Source organism: Cariama cristata, unplaced genomic scaffold, assembly GCF_000690535.1.
Source record: "Cariama cristata isolate BGI_N322 unplaced genomic scaffold, ASM69053v1 scaffold3693, whole genome shotgun sequence".
Classification (NCBI taxonomy): domain Eukaryota; kingdom Metazoa; phylum Chordata; class Aves; order Cariamiformes; family Cariamidae; genus Cariama; species Cariama cristata.
The window spans coordinates 1-19,353 of NW_009607624.1; the positions used below are offsets into that span (position 1 = coordinate 1).

General features: G+C 35.5%; 1 protein-coding gene across 1 annotated transcript in view; it reads right to left on the minus strand.

Moving 5' to 3' along the window:
• Positions 1 to 323: 323 nt before the first annotated feature.
• Positions 324 to 19,353, minus strand: part of CLOCK (clock circadian regulator) — a gene marked incomplete at its 3' end in the record, with an annotated part of 23,342 nt that continues 4,312 nt past the window's right edge. Inside the window, exons 3-15 of the mRNA XM_009696783.1 lie at positions 19,242 to 19,301; positions 18,680 to 18,828; positions 14,321 to 14,412; positions 12,743 to 12,832; positions 11,165 to 11,285; positions 9,885 to 9,998; positions 7,178 to 7,296; positions 3,304 to 3,386; positions 2,974 to 3,080; positions 2,183 to 2,330; positions 1,888 to 1,963; positions 814 to 955; positions 324 to 424 (exon numbers count right to left, since the gene is read on the minus strand). Coding sequence (XP_009695085.1) covers positions 324 to 424; positions 814 to 955; positions 1,888 to 1,963; positions 2,183 to 2,330; positions 2,974 to 3,080; positions 3,304 to 3,386; positions 7,178 to 7,296; positions 9,885 to 9,998; positions 11,165 to 11,285; positions 12,743 to 12,832; positions 14,321 to 14,412; positions 18,680 to 18,828; positions 19,242 to 19,301 — 1,402 coding nt within the window. The remainder of the gene's footprint in view (positions 425 to 813; positions 956 to 1,887; positions 1,964 to 2,182; positions 2,331 to 2,973; positions 3,081 to 3,303; positions 3,387 to 7,177; positions 7,297 to 9,884; positions 9,999 to 11,164; positions 11,286 to 12,742; positions 12,833 to 14,320; positions 14,413 to 18,679; positions 18,829 to 19,241; positions 19,302 to 19,353) is intronic.

Consider the following 19,353-nt stretch of genomic DNA (forward strand, 5'->3'; position numbering starts at 1 on the left):
ATATACATATATATATATAAAAAATGCAGAATAGTAGAAAGAAGTTATGTGTGAGTGAAATCAGAGATTCATACACAATCTTGCAAACCCTAATGCCAAAAAATAAATACCTATATGCTTAATTACTGTATTCCCTTAAAATGTAGTCTACCAAAGTTGCATATTGATGATACAATTCTGATAGTGGCATATTCCAAGTGAAACTGTTACAGTTTAAATTATGTTTTTTCAGAAGAAATAAACCAAGGGTTATATGGATTTAATAATACCTTTTAAAGGTGAATTACACTGATAAAGTACAAATTTTTTCTCTGAAGAGTTACCTGACTACTCAGAGATGATCTTCTTTGCGCAGTTTTTTCATGACCAGATAAGGTTTGCCTTGGAGGAGTACCAGTGTCCACCGTCATTTTAGTTGGTGTTGCTGACAATGTTCAGAGTTACAACAGAAAGAGACATGTTAATAGTAATCTCAATTCTGCAATGCAATACCTAAATTCCAGGAAGCTTTTCATGAATAAGAAAAAGCTTAAGGCTTGGACTCTTTTTTACTCTGACTATCCAACAATAATGCAATCTGATGGACTGAAATAGGGTGTTCTGGGGCCTGCTATTGTAATTCTTGAAGTAGAAGTCACTATACAACCTCTGAAAACCTGAGCAGTCAGCAGATCTCTGAACCACCAAAAAAGACATTTTCAGTCGCACACTTTTCATAAAATGACGATTAACTGCTAGTTATGCACTTAATTAAAGTAAGTAGAGAAAGCCTTCACTAGGAAGGCAATTATATTTTCAACACTTGGTGCTTACATGAATGATCTGATACTGCAGTATGTGAAGATTTTCTTGAACTCCTGGAGGAAGCAGAAGGTGTGGGGCTGGTATCAAACCTTTCCAGTGCTTCTTTGAGACTCACTGTGTTTATGTGATTGTCAGATCCAGAGTCCTGACTCTGAAGAGACACACACAAACAACTATTTTATCTGATTCAGCACACAATGTACATTTCTGTTAGTAAATACCTAAGACCATGATGTCTCTAATCAACCTCCTTACACAAGTGACTGCAGAAGTAGCGGCCTGTTTGATATCTGTAAGTTCAGTTTCCATTTGCAGCTTTTATCCTTGGAAAAGAAACCAAACCAAAGCCATATAAGCCTAGAAACCGAAATGCATGCAGACACAGGCCACAAACTGACTGCTGAGCTGACCTTCTCTAGCGACTCAGTTCACTCCGAACACCAGCGTAATGACTGAACTGCTTATTCTTTTGAGAAAGGATGAGTTAATTCCACTAGAAGAAGTACTGTCAGATTAAACTTGCTGAACTGCCATGGGAAAACATTTCTGAACTGCCAGGGGAAAACAAGACAGAGGATCTGCACAAGCCGGCTTATCTAAGTAAGACTAGCTGAGCTTCCAAGGACATTAATTCAGAATGAATTTTGTACACTTCTAAGAAGTGGGACAGAGCCACACAACGGAATAGCTCCTGCTTTCCTCTTGTGAATTCCTTTAAGCCATCTTTGTGTGTTGACCTTGGTTTTTCAGATTATGGGTGCTTCCGGTTAGGAAGAACATTAATTTATGAATCAAACTCTGCAGGAATCAGATCTTAACAAGGGCTTATGGGTGTGCCATGCTACAACTAGAAGCACATGAACTCCTGAAAGGAGGAGCGTAAGCGTTATGGGCAGAATACAGTTAAACAAACACTCTTCCTAGACTTCTTTGATCATTTGAAACAGTCATATTATTTAGAGATCAAAATAATTACTTTATCTGTAACAGGACAAAACACTTCTTGCTGCTGTGTACTTGCTTACATATTATTTTTAGTATGAAAGAAAGAAGAGGTAAAATAAAATTATATAAGATACTCACTTTATCTGCTGTTATCTCTGGAAGAGACTCCTCAATACCAAGTTCTCGTCGTCTTTCTGCTCTAACTTCTGCATAACTAGAACAACAAACCAAATATGACTACTATATTCTTGGATGATTTAAAAAACATACCTCAAAAACCAAACTTCTTAGAGCTACCTTGCTTACAAAGTATCTCAGAAAATTTTCCAAAGATTCTTTAAACTGCTATGATTTCTGTACCTCCAAAAAGACCAGCAATACAGCTCCAATGCCATCAGAATTTCTCTAATATAGATTTTTAAAAATAACTTACCTTACAACAGTGTGCGTACAGACAATAAACTCTGGCCTGGAATTCCACTGATGATACGTGATATAGTAATGTGTTTGCAGCCAAATCCATTGTTGACCCTTTGTAAGGAATCTGTAGTAACATGACTTCCCTTTCCCATATTGCATTACTATAAAAGTGAAGAATAAAGTTTACTGTCTTTCCAGGCTGTAAACATTGCAATTACATAATAAACATTATTTCCCAGCTTCATATGGCCCAAAACCATGTCTAAATACAGTATTATGACAATGACTAAGAAGAGGTTTAAAACTGTAGCTTTCTACCAAAGGAAGTTTACACTGCGTTTTTCAGAGAACTGCAGAATTCAACTCCCTATTTTTGTGAGGTTTTTTACATATTGTGAAAAATTTATGTGCAACAATTTAAATACAGCTTTATAAAGAAAAACATAGCTAAACAGAAAGCTTATTCTATTACATGTTTAAACAATTTTTGCATTTATTATATATCATAGAGCTTTTTAAATGCTACTGGAAGGACTGGAAAAGTATTAGTCATAGGGCTGTGCACTCCAATTTACCACAATGAAAATTCTAAATTATAAGATACAGTTAAATCTGGTTTGTAGTTCTGTATCAAAAGAAAACAGATGAAGATCAGCAGTGCAGTAATGTCAAATGAATAGCAGTAAAGACACTTCACTCAAATATATCACAAAATTTCACCACAACAGTTGTGCAATTTAACAAAATTTAAACCAAACATCTATAAAGCAAACTTGCTCATTTTGGCAACTTAATCATACTCACAATGCTCATGACATTTTGCCAGATTATCTAGATCATCCACATGATAATAATCATAGCCTGATGTTCCCAAAACTTCAAATGGAAGATAACCTATTATCGGAGGTGCCCTAATTAATAAAAAAATTAATGTCATTTTATTTTCACACAAAAAACCCAAACAAAATTATTTCATTATATAAGTTTTCTTGTTTACAGTATGTGCTCTGAAAAAAATTAAAAATTAAACCCAATACAAGCTATGAGTAGTTAACGCTGATTAGTGAACTCTAAATATTATAGCCACCACTGTGATTCAGCTAGTATTGCTGCTATACATAGAAGGAATTGCACCTGTGATCCAAGAATAGGAACTTCCACTCTAAGCTATGTCTAGATGTGAACTCTTCATTGGGTTCTTCAACAGTGCACATTTCCTAAAAAGTAAAAAAATAAAAATCTCTCTCAAAACTGCTCTATTCTAATTCATGAGCTCTTTCGAAATTCAGACTTCCTAAGGTTAGCAGATAACTCCACAATCGTTATAATGTTATTTCTTAGACAGCTTCATTGTTTTTGTTTGTTTAGATGCACAGTACTGAAGTAGAATCTAATCTCAGCTGTGCCAGGCTGACGCTCAGTTGATTTAAATGGAACAACGCCAGCATGAGATTAAACTCAATCTCAGTATCTACACACACAGTAGTACAAGCAGAAATCAATAGTTCCTGCAGTTACGCTTTTAACTTGTAACAAGCAAACAAAGAGATGAAACACTCCCACCAGACACTCTGATTACAGTATATGCTTATAATAAGTAAAAACTAACATTAGAAAGATGAACACATTATTTTGAGTTCAGGAATAGGATTCTTCCTTTTAGCGAACAGAGTACTCTAAATCACTTTGGCTTCAGGGCACAGATGCGCACTACAAACAATACATTATTCTTACATTTAGAACTCATGAAATGTAAGAGAATGTATTTCCACTGTTACAACAAATCCTGAAGGTATTCTGTACATCATTTTAAACGTATTCCGCTCAGACATATGTGCAATCAGTGCATGTCAGTCAATTTCTATTGTCCCCTTTCAGAGAGGAAGAGATGCCCCACCAAGTACTGTGCCTTGTGCTGAGACAGCCATGGAGCTTGGTACCCCAAGCCAGTCGGTTCTTTTGCAAACTCCTCTAGTACTGCCTTACGAGAAGAAAGATGGATGATGGAATAGAAGCATACATACAAATACACCCCTCAAGGATTTATAATAAAATTAGAGATCTGTAAATCTTTATTTTTTTGGACACCTGCACATGTTTGTCACACTTGTAGGAGCTTGCAACAGTATTCCAATTGCCAGAAACACAGTAGAATCTACTGATGATGAGATACCACAACAGTTTTGTAAAGACTAAAATATGGAAGCTGCTGCTGCACTGACATAGCATTCACAACCGATGTGGACTGATGAGCACAATGCTGCTCTGCAAACATCTATAACTAAAATAGTCCTGCAGAAAAATATAGAAGACGACTAACTGTTGTTCCTACAAAGGGATCACCTTCCTTTTCATTCTTTCAGGTTATAATACAAAGAGTTTAAGTGGGTATTTTGCAGTTCTTTAAATAGATATTTCTAAGTTTCCTTTCTATGAAAGAAAAAAGTGAATATATCTAAGCAATATTTTTTCCTCACCTTCATCAGTGTAAAATCTAAAGACAATGACTAGAAAGTGAGTTATATGATGGAGGTAATGAACAAAAATCACTCTGGGCAAAAATCTATGACTCTTGGTGTGACTTCCAGTTAGCAAGACTTAACCTTCAAAACTGAAACTGTTCCTAAAACCCAAAGCTCATCTACTTTCCTAAGACTTCAGCATTTAATAAAGCACCAGTCATAGCAATGTAAAAGAAATGACAGAGCAACCATGTATCCTTGAGATACACTTCTGGGTTGCTGTTTCTTTTAATCTAATTATTTTGGCACCAGTTAAAACAAAAGTTAAAATAGTAAGTGCAGGCAGTAAAATCACAGTAAAAAAATCATTGTTAGAGAGGATATAGCAGCAGGTTAGTATCTGATTACACAATGCATTTATATTAATGATATTCCACTGTAAAATACACCTGGGCAGAAGCTATCTTGTTGAACAAGGCACCTTGTCGAAGTTGTCAACAAGGCATCTAGAAAAGAAAGGACTTTCCTTTGTCACAAAACTTACTCTGGTAGAATCCTTTTGGCTGGATTAATCCTGCCTTCTTGATAGGATTCAATCATTTACCAGCCAAAATGCAAGACAAATGTTTTAAAGAAGGTATAAAGCCAAATCCCTTCACTGGGGAGCAAAAATTGTGGCGTATTTTGTTACAGAAGTGGTGGGGTCATATGCAGAAAATAAAAATGTGAACTTTCAGAGATTATTCTCACGAACACTATGGCTTTCTGCAAAACCACTGTATATCCTTGAGAAATTACATTCTAGGTAAAAAAAAAAATCCAGAACCATATACCATCTGAAATAAAGAGAAAAAGTGGCAGATGAGCAGGCAGATTCTATCATAAATAAGGCAATCCAGTACTAAAATACACATCTCCTTACTAGCTGCCTCATGCATCTGTTAGTAAAGTTACTGGGACGGTAAAGTTCCTGACGTAACACTTATCTGCTAGAGTCTAGTCAATGCTAGCCTCAATAATAATAGAAGGTATCAAAAGATTATAAACAAGTAGTGTCAGATTAAAATTCTTCACTCTAACATTAGTCTCCTTCACAAGAAGATTTCCCAGATGAACAGCACTAGTTGAAACCCTTGAGAGGATCTTAAAACCTCTGTAACATGAAAACTTCCTTAGGCACTAGGGGCTCAGAAGTTCAGGTACAGGAATGAAACTTTGGCCAGAGTATAATCTGTAAGGCTTTTGCCCTCAGGAGACGAAGAGTTCTGAAAGATCATAAATGGATGTTCCTCAACTCCCAAATGTCCTGTTCCACAAGTAGGAAACACAAAAGTTTTACTATAGTACAGTCTAAACTGACAGACCTTAAAAGACAGAAATACTTGCAAATACTGCAGGTTGGTCTTTTTTCTCCAAGTATTTCACAAAGCAAAAAATCACACTTTTAACATCTCTATCAACTGTAGGCATAACAGGAACATTATTTAGACCCATAAGGGAAGAAAAGTGTCAGATAAAAGATTTCCATGGCTTCAGGAAAAATAAACAATAAACTTTCTCTGGCATGTAGTCTGAAGAGATCCAATTCCTATTCAGCCTCAGAGAACTGAAGAAGTTTATATGATTTCTCCACAGGCTCCCTACTATGCTTTCAAAGTGCAAAGCATATAGAACATGTCTTCAGAGGCTACCACCAACAATCTTCAACTTACAGGCAAAATATTTAAATGTTCAAAGAGTTCTGCAAGATAGACAGCAGCTTAACCATATATTTCATGGCATTCCTTTACAACTGAATTGCAAGGACAAATGTTAGATAGAAGACTATCCTGCATCTTGATTAATATATTTGTATAAAACATATAATCTGAATCACAATCACAGACTATCCTGTACTGTATCCTGAACACTTATTTTAACTGATTTTGGTGAGGAATAGGATTATACTTAGTAAACTACAAATTTCACACACATCCAATTCTAAACTTGGAAAGATACCTTCATTGTACACTAGCAGTTAAGCAAAATGTTCTCTTTAAACAACTGAGTAACAGTACAGAAACAAAATGAAAGAGTTCTATTACCTCAAACCCAACTCTCAGTTACTGACAAGTAATGTAAGCTTTCATTAAGCCCTACCAGATTCGCTTCTGTGTCAAACTACAGCAAGACTATCAGCAACATAAAATTCACATCCAAGTTTCACTATTAATTTCTCCAGTGAAAATGGAATCTCGATGTTATCTTTCATTTTAATTTAAACTTGCTAAATTATATTCCTATGGACTTCTAAATTTATTTCTTGCATGTTACTATTTTATATGACTATTTAGAAATGGCATTCACCATAACAACTTCATTTGATGCTTTGCATAACACTTCACCTATTTGTGTGTGAAGTAAGAAACACAGACACTTTCAGCTTCATATAATATTCCTGACAGTTTTCATTAACAATATTTGAAATTGTATGTGCATTCCCTCTGAAGTTCTCCTGTTCAGAGTACCTTTAAAAATGATACAAAAGTGATTTCATTTGTACATACCTTGATAAATTGAGGTGTAGCTAATCTAACTGTGGCTACAAAGCAAACTTTGTCTTCATATGAAGGCCGGTGCGATCGCTGAATAGTTCCTTCAAAACCATTGTGCGCTGAGTTGGGAACTGAGGGAAGACAGAGGAGAAGAGGTCAACACAGATTACAATATAAGCATGGGCGAAAATGGGAGTAATATCACAAGACAAATGGCCCGATATTTATCTGATGTGGTTTGCTAATAAATTAACATGCATTAAGAAAAATGTTACATATAATATATACGCATATATGCACAGGAATAGTGGTTGTACAGTAGTAACAGGAACACAATCATCAAGTAACTTTCTCAAAGAACTAAAATCACAGTTAATATGATATTATCTGACAAAGTAGTTTTAAGAAACTAGTAACAATTCTAATCCTTCTTGGTGACTACTAGAATGACTGCTAGAATACATCTTCAAAAACATCTTTAAAACTTCTCTTTTGTATCAGGTTTTGCTAACCTTTTCTTTTGAACTCTGAGGTAAGTATTTCTTTTCTAGGCTTCCATCACATTCAAATAACACAAGCTGAAGACATATTGAGTAACAGAACAACCAAACAATTACATAGGTGAAAGAATCAGGACACTGAGCTGAGAACAAACAAATTTCACTTACTGAATCACAGAGATGGATGGAATCATAAGGGGGCAAAGGACAGACTAGATCTCAAAACAGATTAACCTTATCTTTCATTTCCAGTAGATATCAATTTAGTTTATCTTTACTAAGATCTAATGATGGTGACGTCAAAACCCTGTCAGGCTCTTCCAAGCCTAACTGGTTTTAGTTCAGCTCTGGATTAGAACTTCTACTGAAGTTTCTTCATGCAATTTAAGCTTACAGCTCCTTGCTCTTTCCACCAGAAAGAAAACAGGTAATTCCCTTCCTCTTTGTCTTATCCCTTCTCCTTTGCTCTTCGCAGTTTATCTTGCCTTGTAAGTCAGATTTTTAAACTTCTGATCGCCTTCACTGCTTTACTCTGAACTCTCTCCAATGGCTTTACTTACTCTCGACAAATAGTGTCAAAAACTGGATGAGGACATACAGGTGCTAAGAAGTGCAATGGGATTATTTCATGTGGTTTAGACTGTATTTTAGAAAGGCTATTGCATTTTCACAATTTGGTGATTGGTCATGGTGATTTGCTCGTCTTCAGTTTACATTCCACAGTAACTCCTTCTTCTAAAGGACTGCTATCTAGATGACTGTAACCTTTTCCTTTGTTCATATAGTTTGTTACTCCTAACTGTAGTAACTTGTATTTGTTCTTAGTCAATTTGCCTGGGGTTTTTCCCCAAAATAATTTTTTTTCTAAATTTGAACCTGAATTCTTATCTTGTTTTTAGTGTTCTGGCATCATTTCATGACTGCAAACTATGTTCTATTATTCATAACATTAATGAAAATACTGAACAAATCCAGAAGTCCATTAAAACTCTATTTTGATGCTGAACACTGGTAACCTTTCCAACCAGTTTCTGAAGCTACTCTCCAGCAATTTCAATTAACACATGCTTCCCTTATATGTCTGTGAGAACAGAATATGGCAACTGTCAAAAGCATATTAAAAAAGTCCATTATTGATTTGCAATTTGTCCTCTTATGCACACAGCGTGTTACTCTTTGGTAGAGGAAACTGAATTGATTTGATGCTATTTCTACCTGAAAAATCCACAACGGTTGCTAGTCAGCTCCTTGCTAGCTTCTGGAAGCTCACACACAGTTTAATTATTTGTTCTGGAATATTTTCCAATATTGAATTGCAACCAATAGGTCTGCAGTTTCCCAACTCCTCTTTCCAAGATTAGCACCATATTTGGCCCTTTCAGGCCTGTTTCTTGCTTTCCTATAATATCACATACCTGCACTTGGCACTAAGACTCAACCTCTTCCCATTTTGTGAGGAAAAACACTGGTATCACATTAAAAAAAAAAAAGTATTTTTATTTACAAGATACTATTTTGATAATATTTTGGGGGGTGATCTTTATGAAGACCTACTATTGACCACACTGAACACCACACCTGTCTAGCTGACCAAATAAACATGCCTCTCAAGTAAACAGCCAGCACAGGCTGGCCAAACAGATTAGAGATGTAGTACAGAGGAATAATGTTAGTACATAACTAATAAAAATAACTTCAATGGAAGAGAGAAGGAACTCAGTGCAGAAAACTGTACTGGCCCATCCACTTCACTGACTCCTGTCAGTGAAAGCAGAGAACTGAAATGGGGAAAACCTACATTTTACTTCCAGCTCACTGCATAACGAGAACTGCCAAGTACTCAGAAGCACTGATCTTCAAGTTACTTAGTCACCTGCTTAAGTATGGATTATGTTTAACTAAATTCAGGCTCTTTATTTTAAAGCGTTTAAGTTTCTCTTACATTCTTTTAAAAAATGTTTTACAAGATACAAGTTTTCTTTAATTGAAAGCATTAAGCATAATTACTACATTTTGCATTCAAAAGCACAGACCTGTAATATTTGATAAGCAATTTTTCTTCTTTTTCATTAAAACAATATCATACTATAACTCTGCTTCAAGGTCCTCTTTTGAAAGACTGATTTTAGTTTATCGTTAAGTTTTGCACAATGGTCCCAAGCCTGTTCAGCTGTGAAGCTGCCTACGTATTCCACTCTAACATTGCTGAAACTACTTACCATTATTCAAACACTTGAAATTTCCTATAAATTTTACATATTCGTATGTAGGTTGCTCTTTTGGATCTATTGTTCCTCGCAGCATATGGCAACAGAATTCTAGTTGATTTTTTGCTGAGAAAAGAACAAATAAATTAATAGGCTATATGCTTGATGAAGTGCACAGGCAGCATGAAATGGACAGCAATAACCTGCATACTTATTGAGATTGTGATCACAAATGGCTACAGCCTCTGCTTTTAACCAGTGTGATACTAACTAACCTAAAGAAAAGGAGACCTCCTTTAGAATTTGTGCATGAAGGGCCTAAAATGCTCATGACATAGAAAAACCCCTGAAAACTAGAGCTATCTTAAAGAAGCAGCTGCCCTAAACTTAAGTTTTTTAAAGCATGCACTTCCAAAACACATCAGGCTGCTATGCTTTTCTTCTTGCAAACTGCTACAACCGTCTAAATAGAAGCCATATAAACAAGATGAACATTTCTAATAAATGGGAAAGTCACAGTGTGAGATGCAATGCAATGCTGACAATTGTACTCTTTGGGGGAGAGGACCAAAAAAACCAACAGAAAAAAGTGCTTCTGCTCTTCAGGGCTCACTCGTATGTTTCTGCTTAAATAACACTGGAAGAAAAGAACTGATCGCATCTGATACAAAGTAGATTATTTTAACACAACTACCGTACTGTTTTCGGTTGGGATAGAGTTAATTTTCTTCACAGCAGCTCATATGGCGCCATGTTTTGGATCTGTGACTAAAACAGCATCGATAACACAGGGATGTTTCAGCTATTGCTGAGCAGTGCTCACACAGTGCAGAGGTCTTGCCTGTTTCTCACCCCACCCCAGCCCACCAGCGAGGAGGCTTGGGGGTGCACAAGAAGCTGGGTGGGGGCACAGCCAGGACAGCAGACCTAAGGGATATCCCACACCATATGACATTGTGCTCAGCAATAAAAGCTGGGGAAAGAAGGAGGAAGGGAGAGACGTTTGTGCTTACGGCATTTGCCTTCCCAAGTAATCATTATGCGTGATGGAGTCCTGCTTTCCTGGAAATAGCTGAACACCTGCCTGCCAACAGGAAGCAGCAAAATAATTCCTGATTTTGCTCTGCCTATTCATGCGGCTTTTGCTTTACCTATTAAACTGTCTTTATCTCAACCCATGAGTTTTCTCACTTTTACCCTTCTGATTCTTTCCCCATCCCACCAGCGGGAGTGAGGGAGCGGCTGTGTGGGGCTGAGCTGCCTACCGGGGTTAACCCACAGTAACTACTTACATTTTAAGTATTCTGGTGTCAATGAATCACTTTCCAGCAGACGAGAAGACAATATTTTATAAATTTCTGAATGTTCCCCCTCTGGGATAAAATTAAATACACTCTGATCCACAAGATCAGACTAAAAGAAAAAGATTTAATAAGCATTAAACTAATGCAAGACGTACAATGTCACAAAGCTTACTGTTTTAGTGCAAAACAGTTTCACAGTTCGGAAGAATATTACTGACTCAACAAAGCCACCTGCTGGAATATACATGCATATTTTCCAAGAAAAAAAAAATCTCATTTGATCTGTCTTAATTTTGACACTGTCAACCATTTAATGAAAAACGCCATGAACACAGCAGATATACATACATGTTAAAGTACAATGGAGCTTATATTAATCTCCCCAGGACGGAACAATTCCAATAAAGAAGCATTTTAATTAGAAATTAATAGGTTGTTTTTGTAGGGCACTGTAACCTGTCAGTGGCACCTAATACATTGAAATGACATCTTGAAACAAAAGACAGCTCCTCCCTACATCATATAGTTTATTATCTTACCAATAATTATATCCAATTGCAATTGATTTTATGAATACATTTTATAATCAGTTCTGCAGCTAGGTACACAAAGCTGGAGACAATAGATATGAATGCAGCAAAACTGAACAACTGATTATATGCATAAATACATTTGATTAAGTATTCAGAAAAGAGGGATCATAGAATGTATGTTTAGAATATATAAATCACACCTAAAAGCAAAGAACAAAGGTGCCTCTGAGAACTTGGTAAATTCTACTTTTTTTTTTTTTTTTAAATCACAATTACCTGTACATTTTTCAAAATTCTCGGGCTGATGTCATGCATGCCTTAGGGGAATTTGTGTTTTGCAGAACCATTTTTTAAATATGCCACTCCAAGTTTTACAAAATACTTTTATCACAGTAAGACAACTAGCCTTTAACAATAATTGTCCTTCTCTCCTAGAAAAGAACTCACTGTTTTACTCATCAGTTGTTTGCATTTCTGAGTACTAATTTGCCTCATTTCAGAATAACATTTTTCAAAGGTAACTTTAAAAACTAAAATGTGAAATTTACCAAGGAGCAACGCCACCAAGATTAAAGATGAGTGAACATGACAAAACCCAAAGTATACACCTAGCTTAAAAAGCAGAACCAGCAGTAATGTATTTCTTATAAGAGTTCTTTGGCAAGAAAGGGATAAAAAAGTAGTTTAAAAAAATTCCAAGGATACAGCTCTTTAGAAATACTCTTCTGATTCATGCAGAGGCTGTGATAGATGTGAACTCTAAAGGTTCTCCTGCAGTCAACTGTGTTATATTTCAGCTATGTTGAAGAGAAACTGATGCTAGTCTGGCACTTCATAATCCTGCCTGAGTGCCGGCTGCATTCTGTATTTCCAAAGGAGATGTTTAATATGGGAGATAATCCAGTAGGAGGGAGTTGTGCTGAAGAAAAATCTTGCATTTGTCTATAATGCCAAAAAGGCTAACGATTAATTAGTACTGATAGCGGAACACCATCCACAAACTGATATGTCACTGAAAACAATTTGTACTTACTGGTAAATGTTCAAGTAAGGGAGTTATACTTTCAGACACATATATTATATTTCCATCTGTCATAATTGCTAAAAAAAAACCATCAAGAGCCTGAAATTAAAAATAATGAGCAGTTAAATAAAAAGAAACAAAGTAATTTAAAAGTGTTAAGCTATATTCAACATGGAAAACAACTTAGACCAATTTTAGCTTAGTTTATTATAAAAATGAGAATGCCTTCCACTACTAAAACTTCTTAGTCTTCTTTTTACACTACAAGCATTAAAATTCCCATACTGTTCTGTTCTTAAATAATCTGTAGTTTCAGAAGCAAGTCCATACACAGCTAGCCACTGTTTCCCCCATTTCCCACTCTGTCTGCCTGTTATTTTTAATTCCATCATCATTTTAAACATCAGAAAACTCAGAAAAATGAGCTAGTGACAAAAGCAAGAAGAGGTGGATAAACTAAGAGCAGAACAAGTAAAAGAGGTAGTAAAATCAACAAATTTTGGTATCGCAATAGAAGAAACTTGTAGCAAGATTTTATTGAGAAAAACGGTATTTTTGACACGGTATATTTGAAAACAGTAAGATACAGTTCTGACTGCCTTATCTTCTACTTAGCTCAAACTTATTTCCACTGAACATAACGTAACTATCTTTTAGTTGAACATTACCAAACATAAAAGCATGACAGAAGTGTATTTCTAAACAGGAAATTTTAAAGTTCACATCTTTGAAAAAATTCTTATATCATATTGCTCTAGCTTTTCAGTCAGTAGTTGCAGACATATTTTGTAAGAGCACTTGGGAAACACCAAAAAAAGCCACCAAAAAACGTTCAAAAACAGACACAACTACTTCACTAACTTGTTGGAAAAAATATGCAAATTCACCACAGAGGACCTTTTTGAAAGTTTTTAAATATAGAAAATCAGAACTTTTTACTTCTTAAATCTGTGCCTCAAAGAAAATTTTTAACTATGGAATGAAAATAAAAAGTGCTTATTCATTTACTTTACTATTTTTCATTTAACTATTATTAGAAATTGTTTCACTAACAAGATACAAATGACTTATCCTCATTTCCAAGGAAATGATAGCTTATACTGAAAGTTTATTTCTAGTAGTAATCCAACTATTCATGTAACCTTCTTTAGCAAAGTAATGCTCACACACCATTTTTGGAAAGCATAACAAGCAAAGAAATTAAACACTTTATTGCTGACAAGTTACATGGATGTGTGGAGCTTTTTTTATAATTAAGATTTTCATTTATGCATAAGAATTTTTTACTTAACTAGTACCTTCCTTATGTTGTTAATTTAAAATATCTACTTTATTTTGACAGTAAATATGCTAATTTGTGGACTCGCTCTGTTATAATGTTTTACGGAATTCAAAATGCAGTTAAAAGAAAAACTGTTTTGCATTACTCTGCATACATAGGGATTTTGACTGTTTATCTTCATGAAAATGTATTGTTACAATTAAAATATGAAAATAAAAAGTTATGCTATCAAACTGAAAAATTTCATCATGGAATGACTCCCTATGAGGAAATATTCTACTCCCAGAAAAACAGAAATAATATACCTCTAACATTAACTGTGTGAACTCTTCATTACTAAGGAATGTCGGCTTCCAGTCCTGTCGAATCTCACTGGCATCTGATTGTGCAGTAATTTCTACAATCAAACATATATACAATATAAGGATTCACACTTCCAAAAGCCATTATTTTCCCACTAAGCTACATGTACACAGTAGGAAATAGTAGAAGGTTCTCCAGTCTCCTCTGTTGTTCATTCATTACATATAGATGTTGTTCCTTAAAAAGAAAATAAATGTCTTCTCCCCAATGTCATAATTAGATTTGTCTTCTCTTTCCTTCTACCTGTTTGTGCTACAGTCCTGCCAGACTCCAAAGTAATGCTGAAGTTAATGACAGTAAGTAATGGATTTTGACAATGGAAAAATACTCCTTCCTCTGAGACTGTAATAAAATGTTTTATTGGGACTGTTGTTTTCAAAGATTTAGAAAGTCAAGATTCCTGACCAGTTTAGGTCATTAAAATGCCTAATCCTCAAGTATCTTGGCCAATGCTGGTCATTCTAACCTTTGCACTAAAAATTGTCACTATCCTTTCTCTTCTTCCCCTCTTTTCTGTAAAGAAATAAGGTTACATTCAAGAAAGATTAGGTTTTCAACAAAGACTGTTAAGAGCTGCATGACAGACTCCACTGCAGAATTACTGTCTGATTTGTACACAGAGATGAATTTTGAACAGAGATTCCTCTAGGGTTTAAGAGAAATACATAGATTAACTTCCCAAACATAGGTGAGAGAAACAATAGCTGCTAAGCAAAACCAGACTCCGGGTTTTCCAAGTTGACATTTCATTATCAAAAGATAACTGAAACAACTAGAAGCAAGACGGTGTAGTACTTAAGTTTTGATGAGTAACAAGGGCATTACAGAAGTACTGGATGTAAGAACAACGTTGAACCAGTAATCATGAATCAAGTATTTAGATGAATCAAAAGAACCAAACCATGTCTTTAAGGCTTTTGATTTCTAAAGGACAAGTCTCTACAAAGGCTGTAAGCTAGTTTGTTAGTTCAGACGGTTCAAAGAGCACAGAAAAACTCAAAATTGAGTTAAATATGCAAAGGGCTGGAACTGTCCAGAATTCTGGTTCCCAGACTGAAGGAGGAAAACTTTAGGAAAGAGCTTTAGATCTAACTAAAAGAACAGTAAACAACAGCAACACCATGCAAGAAACTAGCAAGAAGTGGAGAGCTCCAAGGAGAGGGGAAAAAAATACCAACAAATAAGACAGACCAGAATTTCCAACAATCAGATCTCACAAAAGACAAATTGATCAGGTTTTTGCTATCTGTTTGGAAATGGCATCACAAAGCAGTAAGAGTGGGCTGGAGAATAAGGATAACCTAGGTATAATCCCAAACCTAACTTTTCAGTCAGAACAAATATATTGAGCACTGAGGGGTAAGTCAAAGGAGATGGAAATGAAAAGCTCTGCCACCAAAGTAGAGGCAAATTCAAGGAACTTAATGTATTCAGTCCACAGGACACAGATAATCTCCACTTCACAACTGGAAAAGTCTGACTCAGTGGCTCATTCTGGTCCATATAACCATTCTACTTCAGAATTTAAAAAAAAAAAAAAAAGGCAGTCTGGCTTCTGCAGTAGAAAGGATTTATACTAAATAAAAGCTGAAGTTCATGCCTTTAATGAACCATTCTGAATTATCTAACCACAAGTACAGGTGTTCTTTTACACTTCCCATAATTAGAACAAGTATGATATTGGAAAACAGAGCCAAAGTAACACGGGAGAGAATTTGTTTCACTTGGTGACTTCACAGAAATACCTAAAAATTATGGTTGAAGGTTGCATTCAAAGATAAATGGCACTGAGGTCACATCCCCAAGCTAGATACTAGACAGAGGAGCATAGCCAAACTTGCACATTAAACTCCACTCTTCAAATCCTGGATCCGAAGTAATTCTGCATCAGCACTGTGCATCCTCAGAAGAAATGGTCAGCTTGGCCAAGATCTGTAGTATTTATCCGTAGGTTGTATTAATATCAACCTACTAGTTGTAATTATAAGCAGCTAAATTCTTCAGTATTTCATAATTTTCAAAAATTTCTTGTTTACAAATTCAAAGGAAGATGATAGGCAGTATTATCCAAGGAGAAGCTCTCAGTAATGTAATTTCGGTGTGTTTAGCCTGCTGTTTTTTCCCAATGAGGAACAGAATCCACACTGGTCAATAACCAGATAGTTCATCTGGAGCTGCCGCCAGAGTACCAAACCTGGCCAACGTGGAAATGGTCCACAAAAAACCAGAAGCAACACAGTTAATCAAAACCTGGTGGCTCAACACAGTAGGATTTTCAACAATAATGTAGCTAATCAGTGCTGACGAATTCATTTATTGCTAGGGTCGCTCTGCTTTGCTGCAACAGATCCAAGCACATCAGGAGGCAAAACATGCTTCTGACCTTTGCCAACATTTGGTCCAAAACATTTTAATGTAAACCAGTGCAGAGCAATACTAGTAAGCATAGGCAGCCAGAGCTTTAGAGACCTTAATACAATAGTGTAGTCACACAAAGCTGCACTCTGTCCCACCAGCTGAAGGACAAAAGCACCATGCCCTAAAAGGCATCCATCTCCGGAGCTGCTTTTTGTCCCCTTATCCTAAAAAAAATTTAAAAAAATAATCTCAGAAAGCATTTTGAAGAAAAAAGTATAACTGGTGCTGCTGGCTGGCTGACACACGTGTTCATTCTACACTCTATATTGTATGATAGGAATCATCAATAGAAGACAAAGTGATTTTGAAACAGATCCAATTTTCGCAAAGGCCTTAGAACCTACAGAACTGACTTTTACAGAAAAGGAGCCTTCACACTGCTTTTCTTTTTGTTATGAGACAAACACGTCTCAGAGAATTAAAACATCATAATCAATATTTAATTGGCAAAAAAAACCCAAATCTATGAATTCTCACATAAATTATTCCTCCGTCCCTAATTAATTGTTATGTTTACCCTTTTAATGTCACTATTCAATAATCATCTGGTGCTACCTGAACCATAACTCTAATGGAAGAGACATGCTAGAGCACTGAAAAATATCTATCATACCTTAACATACCTTAAATTGACACACATACTGTTGATAAATAGAGAGCTATTCATCCTTCACTTATTTTATTTTATAACCTTATAGCTGCTGCTTTTCTCCCTACTGCTTTCTAATTAGTATGCATGCTCAGAAATTACTCAGGGAAATGGGTTAACTAGTGAAAGAGTTCATTTTCTTGAATTCTTAATCTTGGGGTTTTGGCAGTGTGAACCAGAAGGTGCCATATTAAGAACAAGTGTAGGAGCAGGAACAGGGATTTTTTATATACATAAATATCAAAGAGTCATAAATAAGTGTACGCTTGGTGGAAGAATTTTTTTGTGACAGAAATAACGATCTGTAATGGACTTCAGTACAACATATCTGGGCATATCTCACCATCGGCTGATGCAAACAACGAGAGAAACAAAACATAACAATGACTTTCAAAGACATTCATCGTTTTGATATTTCACATGACAGTTTACAAACCAACACACACACATTCATTGGATGATACACCAGTGGATATGTCTTGAAAATTAGAAAGTTCAGCTAAAAGTATTTATAGATTTTCCAGGTTTTTTTCCAGCTAAAAGGGAAAAAGAAAATTCCCATGTTCATGGTCTGTATGCCCACTGGATGCCAACCCCCTCTCATCAAACCTACCCAATAACACTTGCTGGAGACCACAATGCCCTATTGCCTTATCATCTTTGTTAAAGCAGCCAGTTGTGTGGATACCTGACAAGAAGAGAGGGAGCATTAAGTTCCCTTGGACTGGCTTTTTCAGTGATTTATCTTGCTTTATGTAGAACTTGGAGAGACAAACCAACTGTTCAAACTAGTCTTATCTAAATATCGTAAGTACTTCCAGCAAGTACTTCCACTGAGATGGATGAGTAGTCTTCCTATGAAGCAAAACTTTGACAACTTGCACCTTATGAAGCAACTATATTCTAAAGGTCTCCATCTGTCCAGAACAAAAAACTTCAAGGTTATTTAAAAAAAAATAAATGCTCCTCTTTATGAAACAGACTTCTTTGACAACTATGGGACAAAAAAAAACAAACTAGTACTGACTTTTGCCAAATACTGGCAAAAATATAGTTATATCTCTGCTACCTAAATTACGATCTTAAGAATATCTTTCTTCAAGAGCTCTTTACATTTTTTTGACAATCTCCTTAAAGGAGCTGCAAAACTGTTAATGTTTTATGTACTAAGTGAATATTATTAAAAAAATTTACAAGAATTTACAAATATTTTTTTATTGTTACAAATAATTACCTTTGTGCTTCCGTAAAAAGTCAATGCTCTTCTGCAGTACAGTGGATTTATCCATCTTCCGAGCATTACCTGGAAGCATGGAACCCAGTTCTTTAATAAGTACATTAAATTGATCTCGACGTTTCTTTTCAGACTTGTTTCTAGATACTCTGAAAAACAAAACAGAAAATGTTTTATAACAACTATGAAACTTTTTTATAATAAGCTGCATACTACTGCCAGGCTCCTGATGCAAACAGCTTCTTAAGAATTTCTGCTGTGAGAACTGTCACAAAAACACCTGCTCCGTATCTCAGACACCATTTTTGAAGAGTGGCTTCCTCCTTCTCATCGAGGGGTGCACTTAAGCCTTTGGAATAAAGCACTCTTTTACAAAAATACAAATCATCGAACCACAATTATAAATAGACAACATATCCAAAGAATAACAGTAAAAGAAATGTTGTCAAGTAATACGGTTATTTATAAAAGAATCACTTTTTTATTGCTCAGAAATCACCCTGGTAAGTTCAAGTGTACAAGTATAGGACATTTCTTAGCTTTAAATAACTTAAAAACTTACCTTTTTGCTTTATCTTTGTCATCTTCTTCCACCAGCCCATCAAAAATGCTTCCATCATTTCTGAAAGAAAGAGATAAACATTGGAGCGTAAAATGTCTCTTTTGTGGAGTCC